The sequence below is a fragment of the Vespula pensylvanica genome, chromosome 7 (genome assembly GCF_014466175.1).
Source record: "Vespula pensylvanica isolate Volc-1 chromosome 7, ASM1446617v1, whole genome shotgun sequence".
NCBI classification, from domain to species: domain Eukaryota; kingdom Metazoa; phylum Arthropoda; class Insecta; order Hymenoptera; family Vespidae; genus Vespula; species Vespula pensylvanica.
The window spans coordinates 2,177,892-2,194,442 of NC_057691.1; the positions used below are offsets into that span (position 1 = coordinate 2,177,892).

Here is a 16,551-nt window from a genome sequence, read left to right on the forward strand (position 1 = left end):
AGAGAGAGAGAAAGAGATAGAGACAGAGAAACAGAGAAAAAGAAAAAAAGAATAGAAGCGGACAGAGGGTTAAGAAAAAGTGAGGAAAGTTAAAGGGAGAAACATGTAAAAAGATCGTTTCTTAGACGGATACTTTCATCTCAACGTTACCGTTAATCAAAATTAAGAAAAGTTCTCCTCACTAGTGAAAAAGTAAAAAAAAAAAAAAAAAAAACACAGAACAAAAAGAAAAGCACGACGAAAGATTACCAACAGTGAGTGGGAAAGGAGAATGAAAAAAAGAAAATCTTCACAGGTTAATATAGTTCGTTCGTCTAGAACGATTACGTTGATTAGATCGAAAACTTTAAATTTGATAGGACGCCGTTAGAACATCCTATCGAAGCCATAGATTATTGACTTTGCTGAGCTATTAGGACATTAAAAATAGATAGATACGATAGAGATAAATAGAAAGAAGGAAATGAGTTTTACATATGTAAGATATTACGAAGTATAATGCATACATTACTAACGTCGAGTCACGTCTTAGGATTACTAAGGATCAAGAGATCAGAGGAAAAGCTGTTTTGTTCGAAGAACGAAGAAAATGTGGAAAAATACGGCCAGAGAACAAATTTGAACGAACGAACGAATGAAAATAGTGAGAGATAATATAATGATAGCTGACGCGTTCGTAATCGTTGCTATCGCCATCATCGTCATCATCGTCGTAGTAGTGTCGTCGTGGTCATCGTTGTCGTTGTCATTGTACACACGATTTATATTTTATTATTTCATGTAGGCGAATCAAGTGGTTATAGAGCGAGTAAAAGAAGCGAGACAGAAAGAGGGAGAGAGAGAGACGGACAGACGGACAGACGGACAGACAGACAGACAGATAGACAGACAGACAGAGAAAGAGAGAGAGAGAGGGGGGAAAGGAGAGGTAGAAGAACTTCATCGCGGTTAAGAAAATTGCCGCGTCGAGTTCGGCTAATTGCACGTCAAGGAAGAATACTGTGTCTTATCGGTTACGAAATACATAAATTGCATGGTGTTACACGAAGAAGGGTATCTATCCATTAAAATGTCACGTTACCGGGATGCGTCGTTACATCAAGTTTGTTATCAAATATTCGATCGTAGTCGGCTAGCTATCACGTTGAGAACGTCAACCTCCTTTTCTCGTCGTTAGCTAAACGACTTTTCGCGATGCGAGCCAACCAAACAACGAAGCTCTCGTGCGACATCACAAGAGTTAACAACTACTTTACGATATGATACTGTCGTTCTCTCTTTCTCTCTCTCTCTCTCTCTCTCTCTCTCTCTCTCTCTCTCTTTCTCTCTCTCTCTTGCACATCACACGCACGCACACACGTATACAACAGATGGACGCACGCGTGAACGTATATAATGTCGATATCACTTCGAGAAATAATAACGATTTTTCTCACTTTACAACTACGATGGCGATACGAATCGCGTAACGATCGTCAAGATATAATATCAGGAACTTTTTTACGATACGATCTCACAAACTAAGGTCGTATATATCGAATACAATTCGATTGTTTAATTTATAATATACCATAAAGAGAACATTTGTGATAATGTCGAAACGATAATAATTCCTAATTCGATAGAGAACATCATTTTGTTTGAAATTTTGTTCGTATTTTTATAATTACTTTATAGAGAGAAATACGATATTGATGATGATGATGATGATGATGATGATGATAATGATGACGATAGTAATAATAATAACAATAACAATAATAAAGACAATAAAGATAGCAATGTCAATAATAATAACAATGATAATAATTATAATTATGGTTTCAAATTTCATGTTAACGAGAGAGAATAAATATCACAGAAATAGTGATATCGCAAATAAATGGATATAAATTATCATATTTTTGCATCGATCTTATAAAAGATTCGATGATTTTTTCCAACGTACTTGTAGGCAACGATTAAATTTCACTCTCACTCTCTCTCTCAATTTTTCATCCTTTCTTCTCTTTTTTCTACTCCTCGTCCATCTTTTCAACTTTCTTTTGTCGAGAGAAAATCGTTAAAAAGTCCGATATGTGGTAGAATAAGATATCCTGATACCCCACGTCACGTTTTATTCGACGGCAAAAAAAAAAAGTAAGGTTCTTCTTCCCTTCCTTCGAACTCGGAACGAAACGATAAAGTTCAAAAGAAATGATACCACCAACGAAGTTTTTATTAGGCATATATAACTAACTACCGAAATAACGATTCCTGCGTAAGTCGGATATATTACAACTCATAAATTGCTACTAGTCTATTACTGTAACTTTAACATTTTCCTTCGATAAGATCTACGATCCTCTCTCTGTCTCTCTCTCTCTCTCTCTCTGTCTGTCTGTCTCTCTCTTTCTCTCTCTCTCTCTCATTGTCCTATAAGACGCGGGAATTTCAAAACGTCGCGTCACGTCGTCGCGTCGTCGCGTCGTCGTATTAAATGAAATTGAACGATTTAAGTTAAATCAACATTGAAAATACGATCGAACTCGCTAACGCGATTCTTTTCATTTCTATTTCTAAGATATAAGTATATTAACTAAATCTGAGAAATATATCAAACGTTTTATCCATTAGAAATTGATTTGTCCGATATATGGTCGAAGTGATTCGATCTCTACGATGGTTTCTCTTTATTTATTTTTTTATAAGATGGAATAAGAGGATGAAGCTGATGGAGGAGGGGTGGAGTAGATAGAAAAACAAAAAGAACAAAGTTATAGATAAATGAAAGAGAATTAACGTAAATAAGATAATAGGATAAAGGTAACAAATAGGGTAGGAGCATTCATGGTAGGGGGACTACTACTTTTACGTGGGTATTAATTGATTTACGTTGATACCAGCCATAAAGTAAATTTCAAAGTCCAACATATTTTCATTAGTCACGCGAGTGGAAAGGATGATAGCCGAGTTTCTTTTCAACGTTAGCAATCCATGTCAATGTTGTTCTCCCTTGACGAACGAGTTCGTTGGTTAAAACCCGAACGTCACTCCAAAAACCCATGCGTTTACTTCGTTTATTAACGTCGATGATAGCTTTATGGAAAAAAGCTCGAAAAAGAGGACTTTTCTCCGCTTCGATTTGAAAATCGTTTTAACCTTCGATAGAAGGGTTGATCGATATTTCGAAATATGGAAGAGGTGGGACGGGAGGGAGGATGAGCGGGGTTAAAAAACAAAAACAGAAATGTCAACGGGATGTTCGCACGTAAAAAGAGATAGAGAAAAAGAGAGAGAGAGAGAGAGAGAGAGAGAGAGAGAGAGAGAGAAAGCTCTGTCTTCTTCTTTTTCGGCGATAGGAAAGTTCTAAAGTAAAACGTTCGTAGTATCGATCGCGAAAAAGAAAGCTGCCGTGTCGTGCCATTATTAAGGGTGTTTATCACCTACGTACCATGTACTCTTCAGGGTCACCGTATTTGTGTCAAGAACTCCATCTCGCGTTTGTGTGCACTGCTACGATATGCAGCTTATGGTGAATGCAATCGTACGAGGGAGAGGGTTGAAATAAGAGGAAAAGAGATTCAATCGTTTACGAAACCTCGTCCATTCTCTTTTCCCATTTTCTCTCGAAACGTAGATTGAAATAATGTTTGTCCATCGATACAATCGGAGATGAAAATTATTTCAATTATTTCCATATATATCGTCGATTGATTAAAAAAATTAAAAAAAAAAGAAGAGAGAGAGAGAGAGAGAAGAGAAAAGAAGAAAAAAAAAATAAGAAGTTGCGAAGCAACGAGCCAACGAGTTTTCGCAACGAACGAAATTATTTTTAACTCGTCCCACGATGGAGATCGTTACGTTCAAGGAGAACGTTAATTAACCGACGAAAAGAAATTTCAAATGATTGGAAAACAAAACGGAGATAATGTTCTGAAATTTTGCCGATATCCTAGAATATTTTCCAAAATCAGTTATCGTGCGAACCTTTACGATCACTCTTTCGCGAGGCAGCTGGTAAACATTATATATAGCACCGCAACCGTGGCCGCATTGCGATTATATTAGCATTAGCATTAGCGTAGAAAAGGGGGGAATTCAATTTAATAAAACTCGGTGAATGTAATCTTGAAGGGGTATTAAACAGTTCCCCCTTCGGGAGAAGCTCGAGTCATATTGCAATTTATTCGTTCGTAACAAAGAAGAGAGAGAAAGGGTCCCGTATCGAATGATTTTATTCGGACGTTTCGTCTTTCGTTTTCGATATATAATTAGGAACTATTTGTATCAAAGTAATCCCTATATTCTCTCGTTTTGTTTTGTTATAATAAAATGAAAGAATAAATAAATAAAAGAAAATTTCCAAAAAATAGTTATCGCAAATAGTCATTCGATTCGTATATCACGACAGTTCCTTTAGAAAGAAACAGTCATCATAAATCGGATCGATAAGTCTGACTTAATCAGAAATTTTATAACAAGGTATCTCGTTTATATTCTTTTTCGGGTCAATCGTCGAGTCGTTGGATAGATACAAGTATATTGGATAGCCCAGTATATTTTGCCTTGTGATCGATCAATTTTCTAACTTAATTGGAAAATAGCTATTTTTTACTGTTGGAAGTTAATAACACGGCAACCTTTATTACGTTCACTAAGAAATTCCTTGGAACGACAACAAATCTCCTTTCACAGGGACGATGTTATTGTTCGGATATACCTAGACGATTTTTAATCAATTTTATCTTTTTTTTTTTTTTTTTTTCTTTTTCTTTAACTATGCTCGACTATAAAAACTCGACTATAAAAAAAAGATGACAGAAGAAAAAATAAAAAGAAAAAAGAGAAGAAGAAAAAAGAAAGAAAGAAATGGGGATTCTAAGGTTTGGGTATTCGTGATTAAAACGTATGAAACTTGCCAAATAATTTCAGGATCTATCTAATCGTCCTGATTAACATAACTTTTCGAAAGAAATAAGACAAAGGATACATATGTATATCTACATATGTATATATATATATATATTGTTTCTTGAATCGTAGACCTTGCCCATACCGCGTATGCTGCCACATCTATTTCTAGCCTGATGTCAGCCTTAAAAGCTTTCGACGAGGTGCCGTAGCCACGTGCGCATGCCACCTCTATCTTCGTACTGAATCAAAATTCTATAAATACAATGAGTATACGGCACTTCGTTTTCTATTGGACAAAGATCTTCGTCTTAAGATCCACGTAGATTTGAAAAGCTTTAGAGCATTAGAGGAATTATCGAATAGAACGTAGTTTCAACGTTGTATCAAAAGCCATTGTATAGTAGTAACACATCCTCTGTCTGTCTGTCTGTCTCTCTCTCCCTCCCCCCCCCCTCTCTCTCTCTCTCTTTCTGGATATCCGAACTTTCGAAAAGATTCACACAAGTAAATCCATCCAAGTGATTTTGTGTAAAAATTTCATCTAATTATTTCCCTCAAGTTTTGTTTCTCTTTCCGTCTTAGAAATATAACCTTCAACGATTATGACTAATCAGTCGAGGAACTTTTAACGAAGTAAAGTTCTATCTTAACAACGCAAGAAATATTCACGAACAACATAGACAATTATTCAAAATCCGTGAGATAACGAAATGATTAAAAAAAGAAAAAAAAAAAGAAAAAAGAAAAAGAGAGAGAGAAAAAGATGAGATACAAGATGAAGATACGTCTGTACGTACGTAAGATATCTATTAATATTCATATATAGAGAGATGGAAATTCGTAGATATAGTAACTAAGAGTAAGAAATTAGATTTTGACGTGTTTCTCGATTACCTTTTCGCTCGATCGACGTAAAAACGACGCGAATGCCGTCGAAGACGAGACTTCCGTCTGTCAACGGTCGGCAAACCGATCACTGTTGTAACGTCCCTCGAATCTGCACGATCTCGAGTATCCCTTATAACTGAGTCCCTTCGAGAATTTCGTCTACTGTTTATATCTATATCCTTCGATCTTGCTATCGTCCAAATGAGAAACCAAAAGGCTATCATTGTCCACGTTAATCGTTCTCTCTCCTTTTTCTCATCGATCGACTATAACGAAGAACAAATTTTCTCTTCTTATTATTCGCTCCTTAGTTTTCTTTTCATCATCCTTCTTCTCCTATTTTCTTCTTTCTCTTCTTCGATCGCGTATAATCTTGATCGACGATCGATCAATTTTCCAAGTAACATTTCTCCCATCGCAAGACACATTTGTTCACCAACAACGTCCAACTAAAAACGTTCATCTTCTCAACTTGTTTCGACGCATTCTTCGATTTACGATAAATCAAACACCACGGCCTTCGGACTTATCAACGATCGATCTCGAGTAATTATACTCTCGCGTAATAAACGCGACTCGAACGCTTGAACACGAACGAATACTGACATACTTCTTTCCACAACGGTTTATTCCTATAATCGCCTTCGAATTAACGTAGAGATAATAATTATTGAAGAAATTTAGTCGATCGTAAAGAAGAAAAAAAAGAAAGAAAAGGAAAAAAAGAAAAAAGAGGGAGGAAGAAGAAAGAAAACGAAAAGAATAAGGGAGGGATGAGTACTCGTATTAAAAAATTTTTCAAATTCCCTGATAGATCAAAATTTAATTATATATAGATCGAGAGAATCCTGCACGTCCATATGAATATCGATTACGAAATTCCAAACATGGGAAACATGACTACGACGAAAAATCCTCGACCGTCAATGTTAGTAAATAAAACACGTCGATAAATAATTTTCTTCTTTTCTTTTCTTTTCTTTTCTTTTCTTTCTTCTTTTTTTTTATTTTCTTATTTTGTGATGTTCCCTCGTATCGCCCAAGGAAAAATGAGAGTTAGAAAGAAAGAAAGAAAGAAAGAAAGAGAGTGAGAGCTTTCTGATAGATTTCATCTAGTGATATATTTTATCGCAGTTGGAAAACGTCAACAAATTTTTGTATTATGTGTGAAAAAGGAAAAAAGAAGAAAGGAAGAAAGAAAGAGAGAGAGAGAGAGAGAGAGAGAGAGAGAGAGAGAGAGAGAGAGAGAGAAAGCTCGACGTAAGAACGACGATGACATAGAATAGGAAGCCCCGTTAATTTCTTTTTTCTTCTCTTTTTTCTTTTTTTTTTTCTTTTTTTCCTTTATATTTATTTCTACCCTTCATTGCGAGGAGGTGGAGAAGGAGGAGGAAGGGGAGGTGGAGAAGGGGAAAGAAGAAGAAGAAGAATAACGTTCGGTACACGATGGCTTTCAGAGTGATCCACGACGACGGATTTTAAAAGCGGGGCGTGATTATGGCTCGGTGACAATGCACTTTGCTCTCTCGTGTCGAACGAACGAGGAGCTTTCGTGTCAACTCAAAAGACGACGTGGAATCGAATTGGAAAAATCTGTGAAAAACTTCTGACTGGTTGTGAAAAATTTCACGAAAATTCTGAATTATCATTCGGGGAAAAAGAGAAAGATAGAGAAAGAGAAAGAAAGAGAAATAATAATATATGATGGAAATAAAAAGCATTGAATCAGAAGATCGTATCCCTCGATTCTAATATACATATAGTATAAAAATATTATATAAAAATCATTAAAATCGATAATTCGTATTCGTAAAAGGAAGTTCGATTGATAAACGAAAGTTCATTCTCACGAAGTTCATTCGATGATATAGATGAATTCGATATCTCTGACATAAAATGAGAATCCGATTTCTTGTTTTCTTGTTTTCTTTTTCTTTTTTTTTTTTTTTTCTTCCTGCTCGACGATTTTCGTGTAGTACTTGATTAGCTTCGTTAAAATGAAAATCGATCGAAAGTGATTAAGAGAGAGGAAGATAGAGAAAGAGAGATAGAAAGATAGATAGAGAGAGAGAGAGAGAGAGAGAGAGAAAGAGAGAGAAATAGAAAAAGACGTCGTGTAATTTCATTCGAAGGAATTTAAACGAGTCACCAAATTAAAACAAAGAGGAATTTAATTTCCGTATTTCAATGATCGCTAACATGATCGGTAATAATTCATCGACGTAAGTAATTGAAATCACAAAATCACGATGATAATCATGATTAGGTGAATTGGAAATCACGTGAGAACGTTTTGTTAAATATCGATTCTGTCTCAAGGATGTTTACCAAGATACGAGCAAAGAGGGTGTGTATATGTTCGTGTGCGAGATAGAAGGAGATTGATGTATCAAGGAAGACATAGAGATTACTATCGGCTTGTTTTCTTTACTTATATGTGATGGTCCCTTCTTCAATAAAAAGCGTTAAAATAAAATCGGAAAACGAGAGAAAACGAAACGTAAGAAAAATGTAATCAAGTGAAGCCAATATAAATGTATAATTATTGTATAGAAAATAAAATAAAGAAAAAAAAATAAAATAAAATAAAATAAAATAAAGAAATAAAAGCAGTCGAAATAAAGAATAAAACCATCGAAATTGATTTCGATGATATTAGACGAGATAAATGTTCTCTCGAGGAATATTACGATATTATTCATGATTCGATTCGATTCGTCTTTCTACGTAATATACTAAAAAATAAAAATTACATTCGAAACTCTCGGTTCCAATAGAAATTTTACGATCTTCAAATTTACGAGTCTTGTGAAACGAGCAAAATTGCTTAAAGAATTATTCTCGTATATGTTTTCGTATAACAAACTGACTGCACGACTAGCTCCGCCCACATTCATGAAATTTTAACGTTAAATCAAACGAGAGAAAGTTTTTCTTTTCCATAAGAGAAAATAAAATCATATGTTGTTAAACGAACCTATATAGCCATCTATAGTAGATACACATATATTATATATATATATATATATATATATATATATATATATATATCGTAATAAACGTATCGACTTAACGTCACATGTACATGAGTCTACGATAAGAGCTAATAATCCGGTAGAATATGAAACGCTAAATAATGCGTCAGCCGGAGGATAGCCACACAAAGGCTATTCAATCTCGCTCTCAGTCTCGGACTCAGCTTCTCGAAGAAGAATATTTATTGTTCGTGAACAGGCCGCAGGTGAAATCATGACGAGCCTCACGGAAATGCCCGTTCTCTGTACTTTAGTATGGAAATACCGTGTTTTGTGGATACTAGCTCGAGTTGCAAAAAAAGAAAAGAGAGAGAGAGAGAAAAAAAAGAATGAAAAGAAGGCAGAGGAAAAAAAGAAAGGAAGAAAGAGAACAAACGGGGAGAGAGAGAGAGAGAGAGAAGAAAAGTAGAAAAAAAGAAAAAAAAAACAAATGGAGAAAAAGATGGAAAAATGGAAAATTGTATCGCGTGGAACTTCGATCTACCTTTCTACTCCATCGAATAGGACGAGCGTACACATTTTATATGTATATGGAACACGAGCGACGATAACACGTTTCGCTTCGTGCTAATTTCTCTCTCTCTCTCTCTCTCTCTCTCTCTCTCTCTCTCTCTCTCTCTCTCTCTCGCCGTTTCTAAACGAAAATTCCGATAATTTCAAACAATGAAAATTAGTAGATAGTAGCTTCTGTCTGCAGATCGTACCTATATTTAACTTTTCTGAACAATCGGTCGTCACAATAAAAGTCGAACAATCGATATTAATGATCGAAATTATTACCGAAAAATATAACGACGTTTGAACGGCATCGGGTTAATATAAAACTCGAGAAATCTCGATAGATCGAAAAAAACTGGGTTATCGCGAAAACGTCGCTCGTTTAAACGCACGCGGTTGCTGTTAAACATTAAGTGGTATGTATGTATATGAATATATATATATATATCTTCGTATACATATATATATATATATCGATATACATATATACATATATATGTGTTTCGGTAAACGCATGACGTCATCCTACACGTCACATTTCTTATCTTGTTCTAACTATCGTCTCGGTTATCTCTCATTCTAACGATTCTATGGACGATTATATACTATATGCAAAATTATTCTTTTCGCATCTACAAATTTCTAAAGAATATACTATAGAGATCGAATAGCGATATAGCGATCACGAGTTTCGCACGATCTATGCGGCGCCTCTATTCCGATGATCGAACGTACGTGTTAATTTCTTCTTTTTTCTCTCTTTTTTTTTTTTCTTTTTTTCTTTTTTCCTCAGCAATTAGCACTCAAAGCAAAGCGACGGTGTCAGCAGGCACCGGACAACACCTCGTACAAACTAGTCGTACCGTCTCTCTCTCGAATGACTAATACGTTCGATTAAAAAAAAAAAAAAAAGGAAGGAAAAAAGGAAAAAAAATACGTGTCTGTATATGCAAACGATAGGGGAAGGAGAAAGAGAGAGAGAGAGAGAGAGAGAGAGAGAGAGAGAGAAAATAAGAATTACGAATTTCTTCTTTAAACAAAATCTTCGTGAATCACAATTTCAACGACGAGATTAGAAACGACGATCGAACACGAATTCCTAGAACGTCTTCTTGCTTCTTTCATTCTTTCATTCTTGAATTTCAACGTTTCGTTAAACTGCATACGCTCTCGTAATTCGGATCGTTCGAATTCCGAGGTCTTCGTGAATACGAATTGTGAATAGTGAGGAAAGCAGAGAAAAAAAATGGATGAAGAGGAAAAAAACACACACGCGAAGAAGAAAAATACAAAAAGAAAAACAAAAAAAAAAAAGAAAAAAGGAAAGGAAAAAAAAAGAAGTGATTCCGTGATCGGTAGGTGCAGAGTCCATTAAGAAGATTGGACTTTTCCTTCTGTTTCGAGCTCGAGTCGCGTACTTTCTTCAATGAATATCGTCGCTCACTCGAAATACGTTCAAGTAGACACGGAGGAACGTGCCGTTGAGTTTTCCTCTCGTTTGCCGATAAACGAAACGACCGCGTTCATCCTTTGTTCGCGAGAAAATCACGAGTCTCACTGGATTATTACTGCCGCCTTCGTCGAGATTTTATGATCCTCCTTCGCGAGAAACGAGATCAAGTGCCTCGGTAATGTGCACGTCCTCGCGTCCGTAGAATCGTAAATTGCGGCGGGAACGTTTGAAATATAGAACGAAGGAAAATACGTTGTGTGTTCTTAAGCGATTACATCGGTTACGGTTTCGTACTGTGTGAGAGCCCAAAATAAAGGAAAAGAAAAATAAAAAAAAAATAAAAAGAAGGGTGAAAAGAAAATACGTAACACATTTCAACGACTTCACCCGGACCAAACAGCATTTTTAGCTGGTTTCCAGTTGAAAACCACTTACAACCACCTTTCTTGTTAAACGAAACCATCCAAATCAAATCGTCAAGATTTTTCTCTCTAGGACTCTACGATAGCCCTTTTACGAGGCCTCAGGATCGTTCTCCGGTGAGAATAAACGGTACGAAAATTTGTTCGAAATAATATGGCAATAATAAAAAGGAAAAAAAGAGAAAGAAAGAGAGAGAGAGAGAGAGAGAGAGAGAGAGAGAGAGAAAGAAAGAAAAAATGTGAAAATAAATAAACGATTATTCGAGCTGGTTTAAAATGACACAACCATTAAATTTATTGAACGGTCGGGAAAGAAAATGTTCTAACAAGCTTTATGTTCTAAACTCTTGATAAATTTATTATGAGAGTGAAAAAGAGACGTGATCGGACTCGATCATCCTTCGAGAGAAGCTCGCTCATGCATATCTCATTCGCTGCGAATTTATCCGCGTCACTTGGTACACGCTCAATGAAATAACCGTCCCGACATCAACACTGAATTTTCAATGATCCTAACGAGCGTTTGATAAAATGACGAGCGTGCGTGTTACGTGGCCGAGCGAAAGATGCGTTGCTTTGACCTTCCTCTCTCGTTTATCATCACCCGTGTAACGTGAATACAATTGACGTTCGATAATTCTCACTACTGAATGATGGAATAAGAATAAATGAAGGAAATCAATTCGATCGAGCAAGTTCTTTTTTTTTCCTCTCTTTGTATTACATAAGAACGATTTTTCGTCACGGTTTAAAATGTAAGAGATGAAAAAGAAAGGAGAGAAAAAATAAAGAAATAAAACAAAAGGATAAAGGTTGGAAATCAAACAAGATCGAGAACATTTTACGATCGTCTAAAGTGGATTAGGACTATGACGAGTAAAGGAAGAAAAGTAAAAGTGCATTAGATATGGAAAGCGACAGGAGGGTGGGTTAAATAAAGTTCGAAGAGCCAATACGTATGTACTAGTAATACACGGACGTACTATTTTTAGTAGGTAGGTAATGGCTACGATGCAGTCGAGTATTACCGAGTGACCGTAAAATCTTGATCCGTTTCGTAGCAACACTTTCAAGTCGCCAATCATAGAATATTAAAGAAATATTAGTTCCTACGAACATAACGCATTTTTTCATTCTTAACGATCACGGAAAGATCGTATGGTGATATAAATAAAAAAAATTCAACACCGTTGTCACAGTTCCGGAATGTTTGAAAAAAAAAAAAAAAATATTTTCCCAAATATCCACCGACCACCCCATGACGTTTGCTTTTTCTTTTTTTTTTTTTATATGTTTCTCTTTCTTTTTTCTTTTCTTTTTTTTTTCTTTCTTTCCTTCTTTTTCTTCCCCCGAAACTTCTTCTCGAAACGTCGACGAAAACTCGCGTGAAAATCAATAAGCGGTTTTTGCGTACGTGCGAGTGATGAAAAAATAACGTGCGTTAGAAAAACAGAGGGTGAGGGAGGGAGAAGAAGGAAGAGGAAGATCGAGAGGAGGGAACGAAAGAGAGAGAGAAATAGATAGATAGATAGATAGATAGATAGATAGATAAACAGTGAGGAAGGGAAAGGAAATAATTTAAGGCACGTCAAATAACCGGTGGTTCTTGCCGCACGTACGTACACGTGAATCGAGAGGAACTAACAATAAGCATGGACGACGCACTTTCAGTCACGCGACGCGCTAGCGACGCGCAAACTCCGACCGCAGCGCGCCGACGTTTTCCTCGCGTGTGAGTGCAACGGAGAAATAGAGAGCGAAAAAAGAGAGAGAAAGAGAGAGAGAGAGAGAGAGAAAAGGAGAGAGAGAGAGAGAGAAAGAGAGAGATAGAAACGAAGTGAAAAAGAGAGAAAAAGAGATTGATGCGTGAATTAATGCACCAGATATCTCTCTCTTTCTCTCTCTCGAGCTCCTTATTAAAACCGTTTTTTACATGTGTGCATTTAACTTCATAAATATTAATGATACTATCATATTCGAGTAAATAAATGATGCGATAAATATTTGTTATCTGCTGTTAGTGATAAAACAAAAAAAAAAAGAAAAGAGAAAAAGAAATAACAAAATAAGAAAAAATGATACTCCTGCAAATGCATTTCCCAGCTCTCCCTCTTTTTTTTTTATCTTTGTTCTTTGTTTCCTTTTGTTTTCGACGATCCGTGGAACTCAATAACGTAGTAAAAAACGGCTTTCCGAATTTTAATGATCGAGGCAAATCCTTGGCGTGCTACTACGTTTCAAGGATACTTTTTACGAGCGAAATAATAATACAGCACTGCATACAATTCTCTAAGTTAGGTACTTTCACTTCAGTTCACCCTTTTCTATACCCGTTCCTATCGGTAGAACGACGTTGTCGTAAATTGAAGAAGATCGAAATTTTATTTCGTTATATTAACGATAAGAATGGAAGAAAGAGTATGAGAAAAAAGATTTTTCGTAGTTTAAAACGAAGAAATAGTCAGTGATAAAATGAGAATCGGAAGTCCAATCGAAGAATATTTCCCTTACTCTCGAATGTGTATCCGAATCGATTGGAAACTTCGCAAATACAGGAAAGGTAAATATTTTCAGCTTTCGTCGTGGCAAAGAGAGAAAACACGGGAGAAAGGAGAAGAAAGAAAAAAATACGAAAAGAAAGAAAGAAAGAAAGAAAGAAAGAAAGAAAGGAAGAAATAAAGAAATAAAGAAAGAAAGATTTGTAATTCCTACAAGAGCGAAGGCGTAATTAAACTTCCGATTCAGGTATCAGCTATATCTTTTCGACTTAAATTGTCACGGAGTTATTATCAGGAAGATAGAATACGGTAGATAGAGTAAAACGTTATTAAATGTTGCTTTCGATCCCTCGGCAAGTAGATTGATCCCTTCGTATTTGCGATCTGTCCATTTTAATTTACATAGTCCCGGATATGGCTTGTAATTCACCGAACGATTACACTTTCGATCTGTAATATTCGTGACACTCGATGATATTCCGAATGTACTCTCCTATAACCTATATGCATACGTCGATATCGAAATTATTTCACTCTGGTAAATGTATCAAAAAAAAAAAAAAAAAAAAAAAAAGGAAAAGAAAAGATAGACGAAAGAACCTATTGATCGATCAATTAATACTTTCAACGGAATAATGGCAAAATCAATAAAAGATTTTTTGCGAATATCTACCTATTCTATTCGTTAGAAAAAGAAAAAAAAAAAAACAAAAAAAGAAGTCAAATTAGAAGTCGATTTGCGAATTAGCCTGCAAACAAGTCGACTGAGGACACTCGCAGACCATCATTTAGAGCGCGATAATTCAAAGGATATCGCGTTGTCTTTATTCTTAAACAGAGTAAAACACACAAGTTTACAAATTAGTTTTAATTCAGCAAATATCCGAGTTCGCTCTTCGCAAGACTTTCCGTACCACTTATTTGAATCAACCTATAAACTTTTTCTTCGTATATTAAATTAAAGATTAATTACATTGTTACGATGACATCTTTTGTTAGGATTTCTAAAAGAAGTACCGCTAAAAATCGCGATTTTTTTCTTGATTTTCTTTTCTTTTTTTTTTACTTTTATACGATAAAGATAACCTTGTACTATTTAATATCTTTCTCGTAACGTAGATGACTTACGCAAACTCGGAGTAGTTCTTTTGATACTACGTCTTTTTGACAAGTTCTTCCATAGTTACACCTTGAGAACACTTACCTGAAACATATAAAAAAGAAAAAAATGATCTTATTAATACGGGACACCGTCGAAGGTTGATCAAATGTACGAAAATTATAATTAAGGAGTTTTAATTTCGACAAGAAGCTTCATCACCTTTTTTAATTACCAACTTTCCTATTTCAATTTATTATCGTCCGTTAGACAAAGCAATGGGAATTAGTACACGTTCTTCCTAATTTAACAAATGTAATGCGGCTTATATACAATGACAATGGAGTAACTCGACGCGCAAAGATTCGAAAAAATACGAGAAATTTCATCGCCTCGTCTTTCGAATTAATGAGTCGCCACACGCGCGAGACATAATTAAATGGAATTTGCGTCATGATCGTAATTCAAACGAAGGTTGTTTTGTCGTGAAATAATTTCTCAATTATTTTCTTAAAATATAAGATAAGGAAATAAAAAAGAAAAACGAAGTAGTGAACAGCTTATGGATGATCGAAAGGAGACGAAAGAAGAGGAAAAAAGGGGGGGAAAAAAGGGAAAAAGGGAAAAAGGGAAAAAAGGGAAAAGGGGGAAAAAGGGGTAAGGGAGAATGGGGGAAAAAAGAAAAGAGCGACACTGGCGTATCGAGTTGGAAACTATCGAAAGAGAATGGATCTCCCAGAATCTTATTGAGCTCAAATCGAATTTACTTCTCATATGGTAAAATGAGGAAACTAAATTTTCAACCACGAAGGTAAAGTAGATGAAAGCATATAGGTTCGATAAGGAAGATCTCTACGGAGTCTGGCTATCGATCGGGTCGTGAAATTTTACAGCTGATTTTCTATTTCCCCGCTGGGTTCTATTCGTTAGGCGGGAAAATTGAATTGGATGACGCCCTTTTCCACCGAACCTTTTTTCTCGCTCTCGCTTCCTTATTCTAACTTTACTATCGTATACTGAATACAAATCGTTATCGGAAATAAAAAACTTTGGAACGTCTAACTGTGTGTCTACTTTTTCTTTCTTCTTCTTCTTTTATTCTCTTCTTTTTCCTCTCTCTCACACACACAGACACAAACATATAAAATATAAATGCAAATCAGATGAGTAATTAATCCGTTTAAAATAATAATCACCAGTTTAGAACGTGTATTTCTTGATTTCAAAGAGATGCAATTCCTAAGAATTAAAGTAAGTCACTGGGCACGGAGACTCGTTAATTTGGGTAACGAGAATACCGAAGGAGTATGGTAGGTAGCGGTATAAAAAAGGACAAAAGGAAAAAAAAAATGCATTGAAGTTCTCGAGCTTCGAGATCGCCCTTCAACGAAACAATGCATCAGAGTAGGAAACTCTCTACGCTACGGAGATATTCATACGGACGCCGAGGAAACACGGAACGGTGATCTCGTTAAAAACCTGCGAATGACTCGCGAAAGTTTCCTCATTCTTATAGAAATATAAAATTTGTCTATCTCAGAAAAATAAGAAGAATATATTCAATAATAATAAAATCTAATCGCCATTCCATTTCGTTTCTCTAATAGAAAATATTATGCCGGAGAATAATTTGTTTCTCGAATGACGTTTGAAATTTTTATTAACGCGACCGTGTTCCATTTTTCTAATCGTATATGATAACACGAGAAACGTCAGAGAAGCGCGAAAGTAAGGTTGAGAGGAGGGAAAGAGAGAGAGAGAG

At 35.6% G+C, this 16,551-nt stretch overlaps 1 protein-coding gene across 15 annotated transcripts in view; it reads right to left on the reverse strand.

Annotated features, from left to right (window-relative positions):
• The window catches only part of LOC122630744 (cAMP-specific 3',5'-cyclic phosphodiesterase, isoforms N/G), a 315,403-nt gene that overhangs the window by 69,991 nt on the left and 228,861 nt on the right, over positions 1 to 16,551 (reverse strand). Inside the window, exon 1 of one of the 15 annotated variants that reach the window (XM_043815578.1) lies at positions 5,791 to 6,387. The exons of the other annotated variants lie outside the window; for them this stretch is intronic. Within the exon in view, the coding sequence (XP_043671513.1) occupies positions 5,791 to 6,008 (218 nt within the window). The 5' untranslated portion in view covers positions 6,009 to 6,387. Of the gene's footprint in view, positions 1 to 5,790; positions 6,388 to 16,551 lie in introns of those variants that run through there. 15 annotated transcript variants of the gene reach the window in all.